The 6,993-nt window shown below is 34.1% G+C and overlaps 1 protein-coding gene across 1 annotated transcript; it reads right to left on the bottom strand.

Annotated features, from left to right (window-relative positions):
- Window positions 1–329: 329 nt before the first annotated feature.
- On the bottom strand, window positions 330–6,778 carry LOC306856181 (zinc finger protein Gfi-1b-like). Its single transcript, XM_079395266.1, has 7 exons — window positions 5,962–6,778; window positions 5,363–5,475; window positions 3,879–4,064; window positions 3,526–3,755; window positions 2,576–2,713; window positions 2,298–2,463; window positions 330–1,798 (listed from the first exon to the last, which is right to left on the bottom strand). Exons 2-7 carry the CDS (start codon window positions 5,466–5,468, stop codon window positions 1,620–1,622), a joined length of 1,005 nt encoding a protein of 334 aa, XP_079251392.1. The 5' UTR covers window positions 5,469–5,475; window positions 5,962–6,778; the 3' UTR covers window positions 330–1,619.
- Window positions 6,779–6,993: the final 215 nt, after the last annotated feature.

Below are 6,993 nucleotides of genomic sequence, written 5' to 3'. Positions count from 1 at the left end.
TTCTTCAGCTTTTTTCTCAATAAGTTCCTCTTCGCTGAATAACCGCACTTTCCTGTCCTGACCCTGCTTTGTGATTATAGCCGCTACCAGCGTTCTGAGGGAACCGCATGTGAGGTGTGCAATGTGTGGTTTATGATACATTACAGTGTAGACTGGTTGGATTTTCCTAACTGTCTGTTTTGTTTGTGAGGGGTGGTGTGTGCAAAGCTGTGTCAGTAGGAATTTGTTTGGCAAAGCAGCTTGATCTCCTCTGATGGGAGTGACCTAAGAAGCAGACGTCAGTAAATCTCTGAGTTTTCTTAGTCAAAATGTTTGCACAACTAAGGAGTCCCAGTTGGTCAAAGTTTAATAACAGGAATCATTGCATTCATAATCATTGCATTGCCTTTCTCCACCAAGCTCAGGCCCAGAAGGTCCGTTCATTCAGTCACATGAAGTTTATAAACCTGCCAGGCAGGAGATTTGCATGTATGAGTTCCATATACCTATTTGAATGAAGCTTTATCTCCAGTCACACCAGAGATTTCACACAGCCTCTGGCAGTGTGCAGAACCACCAGCAAGGCCAACGGAACTGTGTATCCGGATCCTCGACAGGGCGGAGACACAAGAAGACAAACACAGCAAAGCCGTGTTTGCTGACTCTTCTCATTTTTCACTGTACCGGGACTGATTTTTTACACATTTACAGTACGTGCACCCCTCCCCCTTCTCTTTATCTGACAACTAGATTAAAAAATCCACTTTTATGAATTATTGATCAAGCAGTAATTTCAAACAGGAGTATTTATTGTGAGACAAGAGTTTCTATAAATAACACAAAATCAAAGATCAATCTAAACACTAACATACAATCTTTTCGCTGCATTTAAAAACCAAGTTTAGAAATAAAAGAAATATGTTTGGACTCCTTCATGGGGCAATAACTGACACATGGTTATGATTTGATAGTTAAAAGGACATTTGCTGGACTTTTTGTGTGTCAGATTACAGTTTTAATGAATTACTGGATAGAATAAAGAAACATATTTTGAGGTCAATTAAAAGGTCTTAAAGAAAATAATTTACTCACATCAAGTTGTTCCAAACCTGTATGACTTTGCTCCTTCTGTGGAGCACAAAATCTGATATTTAAAAAATGCCTCAATGTCATTTGAGACCCCTTTGACTTTCATTGCATTATATATATTCATATAATTTTTATATTTATGCATTTAGCAGACGCTTTTATCCAAAGCAACTTACATTGCATTCAAGTTACAGTTTTTACATTTTATCAGCTCTTGCCTTCCCTGGGAATCGAACCCATGACCTTGGCGTTGCTAGCATCATGCTCTACTATTTGAGCTACAGGAAAGCCACAAGTTTTCATTTATTTTAATCATATTTCTATATCACTTTACTTTATTTTTATTTAAGTTTTAATTTAAAATTTAAGTTTGTTTGGAACAACATGAGGGTGAGTAAATGACCATAGAGTAGTATTTTTTTGTGTGTGAGCTATCCCTTTAACACGAGTCTACTTAAAGAAACACATTCCTCTGAAGCAACAGTCTTTTTTCCAGCCATCAATGGTCTTCATTTCCTCCCCGCTGTCTGCAACACCATATGCAACCTCCGTTATTTAAGGCTGTGCTGGCTCTCTTGGTGTCTGCGAAGATCTACCTTCCTCTGGAAGCCTTTGGAACAGATCTCACAGCCGAACGGCCTGAATCCGGTGTGTTTGCGGCTGTGTGTGATGAGGTTAGAGCTCTGGCTAAAGGCCTTGCCACACACCTGGCATTTGTGAGGTTTCTCACCTGTAAACAAACATAAGAGTTCAAAAAATGTCAATTGAAACCCATTTTAATCTGTATAAAAACACTGGAGAATCTTTGCTTTGCAGCCAGCTTGGATTTGCGTGCCACCCAGATTTGTTCTGTTTTCCAACACAGGAGTGGCAGTCTGCTACATGCAAAGCAAACTTTCAGAAAAGCAGGAAGACCAGCTATGCAAATCAAGACAGCATTTGTTTAATATTCTTTTCTTGATTTATCTGTAGCTGTGCCGCTCTTGGAAACACTCCCTAGAAAGCCAACTTCAGCACTGAAGGCAAATATATCTGTTCAAAGTATTTGGTTTTAATGATTTACATGGAATGAGTGTAAAGAGATAACACGCATTTCCAAATAATATGGTAAGGGTTTTGGGGAAACTGTTATTGAGGTGGCATTAATCACATGTGCTCTTTATCACTGCCACAGATGTCTTTTCAACCCCAACATAACAAACACGCAGTCACACACCATGGCGTCTCACCTGTGTGGATGTAGGTGTGTTTCTTCATATCGGATTTCTGGTGGAATCTCTTGCCACAGTACTGGCAGGGGTACGGCCGTGTGTCCGAGTGGATCAGCAGGTGAGTGGACAACGTTGAGGAGCGTTTGAAGGTCTTTCCGCACATCTTGCACTCAAAACTTCTTTCCTTTAAACAAAAACACCAACAAAATGAATTTCTTTGACAGTCCAAATGCCAGCTAAGGATGATACTGTGTGATAATGCAGTGGCTAACTGAATCAGCATGGTTTGTTCTTACCTGAGAGTGGACGTTCATGTGTTGCTCTAGGCTGACAGCGTGGCCAAAGCTCTTTCTGCAGATGCTGCATCCAAAGGGACGTATGCCACTGTGAGAACGTCTGACGTGAACCTCCAGCCCATGAGGGGTGGAAAACACCTGGAGAAGAAGACAGAAAACAGCAATGAAATTGCGATAATATTTATTTATTATTACATCTATAAAAAAATATTTGTGTCAAATATAACTTTTATATTATATTTAATTAACATTTTAACATATATATTTTTGTTCATTTAGATTTTTTTAATTTAAAAAATCTAATTTTATCGTTTATATTTTATTTATAAATAAATTATTTTATATGTAAATTTTTAAAATAATATTTAGAATCACACATAAAAAATGAAGAATATATATATATATATATATATATATATATATATATTTACAATATTTAGAGACAATATTTATGTTACTATTTATATAAAAAAAACATATTCTATTATATATTATATATTTTTCTGATAATTTTAATAAAAAATATTTTAAAACAAAAATGCTATAAAATTGAATTGATTTAAATTGATTAATTAGTTTTTTATTCTATTATATATTATATATTCTTCTTATAATTTTAATTAAAAAATGTTTTTTATTAATTGTAATTATTTATTTTAATAAATAAAATAGATAATTTATTTTCCTCAAAAATAATAATAATTATTACTAATAAAAATCCTAATTAATATTATAAATGTATATTAATAAACATAATATAAATTAATAATATTCAATAAATTCATGTTAATAATAACAATAATAATAATTTATAATTAATTATCAAATAAAAATCATAAAACATAAAAATATAACATAACATAAAAAGAATCATAAAAATAAAATAAAATAAGAAATATACATAAACAATAAATGTTATGTTTTGATAGATAATTAAAGATAAATTGAACCTTATCACAGCTAATGCAGTGGTAGGTGTTAGACGTGGGTGAGTAGTGTGTGCTGCAGTCCAGTGGTTGTTGAGGCTCAGAGCTCTGCTTCAGATGAGCTCCGTACAGGCTGCTGGCGTGCTGCAGGAGTGATGGAGAGAAGCCCATCTGCCTGAAGTCATATGTTGTAGGAACATGATCCCAGGTATAAGCGCTCTTGTAGTAGGGAGGGAACTTTGCCAGCTGAGGCTCTGTTGGAGTTAGAGCGGAAACATTAAGATTAGTATTGTTATTGTGTCTAAATTTGCCCTAGAGATGTTACATGAAAATAGAAGAACACGTTCAGATATTTATGTCAGTGCTCAGACTCTCACCAGATAAGTAAAATGGCCGACTGGTTGTGATGGGCAGCTCAGGTAGAGATGGCATTGGGCAGTCGGGCTCTCGCTCACACTTGATGAAGTCATATGGGTCTCTGTGGGACGGCCGAGTGACCGAATCTACCTGGGGCCGTTCTGGGGATTTAAATTCCTTTGGTTCCACAGGGACCAGTGCTGGGACTAAAAAACATTACATCACAAGATTGAAAAATGCATGTGGTACAATGGAGCACATCAGCTATCAAACTGAAATAAATTTGAATAAAATAACATACACTCTTAGAAATAACACTTTAAAAAAAAGGGCTTTAGAACAAACATCTTTGGTTCCTCAAAGAACCTTTCAGTAGAAGAAATTTTTTTTCTTGGTGTGAAGAACATCTAAAGAATTTAAAGAACCCTTTTCAACTATAAAGAACCTTTTGTGCAATGGAAAGGTTCCATGGATGTTAAAAGTTCTTTGTGGAACCCTAGATGCCAAAAAACTTAATGTCAATGCATTAGAAAACAAAACCTTTGTTTTGCTTCAAATGTTAGCTTGTGCTATCTGTCTTCAAAAAGAAATACCCTTTGGGTTTATGGTTTTATCGGTTTTAATGCAATGACATTATGATGCAAAAATATTCATATATTTTCAACAGCCGCTAAACTATCCAAATAATTTTTATGGCCATTTTATTCACTCGGGCAGCTCCTTTCTAAAGATAAGATAAAGTATGAACATTTAAATAAACGATTTATGCAATTAAATGGAGGTGTGTACATGAAAAGCTTTGACAACATCAAACAGACAGATCTGAGATTGTTCCTTACATTTAATTACACAATAACATTTTCTCCAAATTAACCCTATAAAGAGCAGTTACATCCAGTCACAATACTGCTCTCTTGTTTGAATAAGGCTAGTTTGCATATTTGTAACATCCAGAGTAACTGCTCAACAGCGCACGGACTTCCATGGAATACAACCTATTGAGCTACCTTAGTAAACAGCACATGAGACCCACACTGCTGTCTTAAGTAAGCAGTTGTCAAGGTTTTAGACACAGCCCTATAATCATATAACAGTCAGCCTGAGGCTGTGGCACCATCAGCAAACACCAATCTGACAGGTGCTCGGCACATCCACTCACAACTCTCTCTAGACAAATCATTTATTTACCCCACAGAGGAGAATTACAGATTCATAATTATATAAATGAGTATAAAACATGCAAAAACCATTTTCATTATATATTACTGTGGATTGTTCATCTCATAAACACCATATGTCAGACAGGTGAATTTGGAGTTGAATTGAATTGATTTTTGAATGTTAAACTATTTAAAATACAACAGTTCAAAGTATAATCAAATAATATATATATATATATATATATATATATATATATATATATATATATATATATAATATAAAAATAAGTATCGAGTATTTTAGTATAAGTCCAGTAATACTAAAATATAATAATGGCACTTACTTGTTTTGGGTGTTTGGTCCGGGGGTTTCTGTTCACTTTGCTCAGTGTCGATGGGTCGGTGCACATTGTGAGACTTTTTACTTTTCACCAAAAATGATCGTGGCATGATGATTCTGTAAAATGAGATTTGTTACTATTTTTTAGTAATTTTATTATTTACAACTATTACAAAATATAGAATAACGAAACTTATCAAAAATGACACATAAAAACCCTAGGCTATTACAAATAAAAAAAAGCTGTATGATAGTCATGTCTATATCATATTAAAAACAACAACAATGAAACTCATAGCTCTTGTACTAAGATTATTTTCTTTTCTATTTTTAAAAAATAAAATAGCCAAATAAAATGGAACCTTTACACAGTTATTACAAGCTACAATATTTGTTGTTGCTGTTTTGAAAGTTTCAGTCAAATTTTGGTTTGAGGCAGATTTTAGAACATATGTTAAATTAAATATAGCCTACTAAATTACTGTGTAATAATAAATAATTATTTAAATACAAATAAGAAAGTAATGATAATAATAGTCTTGAGATTAAAAAACTTGGCTTTAATTGAAAATGTATTGCCTATAGCTTATGAAAATATCTTACCTGAAAACTTAATGTTTAAAGTCCTTTGATTGCTTGAGTGGCGAACTTCGCGTTGAAAAGCGCAGGGAAATCCGTTGTGATGTTTAGAAACTTAAGCACTGCATCGCTGTGAGTTGGTTGCGTTGAGTTTTTTCAGCTCCCCTCCCTGATTTTCAATCCGATAAATTCTGCGGTGGAATCTGACTGAGCTTTCAACCAATTACAGACAGAGCAGGTGCGACATTTGCCTACTAAACGCAAACTTAAACATCCTGGTGTGGGCACTCTTTTCCATAATGATTTAAGATATTTGAACAAATACTAGATTTTATTTTTAATTATTCGTTAGCACTTTTATATATTTTTAGGTCTATTTTTGTTTTATATTAGCCCACATCTCTACGGGACATTCTGAAAGTTAAAGCAATGTGGAGATATATTGCAAAAAATATATATTTTAATTATCAGCTGTCAGTTTAGTAATTTATCATCTTTGCTATATAATCTGTTGATTTATCTGCTGTAGCGGGGTTAAAACATAAAACCAATAAACCAGCAACAAACTTTGCTTGAAGGTACCCCTCAAAATACACACCAAACCTGTAATGTTGGTATCTCCAAATGTTTGCTTACTTTTATTTGCACAGTTGTGTTTTGGTTGCAGCCTTAGGCTTTTTTTTATGAGATCTTTGATTATTAAAAGCACGACTAGGCTATTGTCACATTGTTTGTAAAAGTAAGCGCTGGAAGAGTCTTAGGTGTTTATTTATTGAGTGTCTGTAATCCTGGTGCGTTTTTGCTCCATTCAACATCGTTCATTTAAAGATTACCGGAGGCCAGTTTTTATTAATGCCTTGTGCGCGAAATATAGACTCGATTCATCTATATACGCCTCCGTGAGGATTAGTGGTGAATTACGAACTATATTCAAAATATAGTTACATTTTTTTTGTGCGTTGCAGTCTTTTTTTTCCCGTTAACTAGCTTTCTTTCATCTTTTATAAAAGTATCCTTTTGCTGAAAGCCCTAACTTGCATAAAGTATATTTAATTA

Source organism: Barbus barbus (assembly GCF_936440315.1).
Source record: "Barbus barbus genome assembly, chromosome: 36".
In the NCBI taxonomy this organism is placed as follows: domain Eukaryota; kingdom Metazoa; phylum Chordata; class Actinopteri; order Cypriniformes; family Cyprinidae; genus Barbus; species Barbus barbus.
The sequence above is the reverse complement of the archived record's forward strand: the minus strand, read 5'-3'. Positions and strand labels throughout refer to the sequence as shown.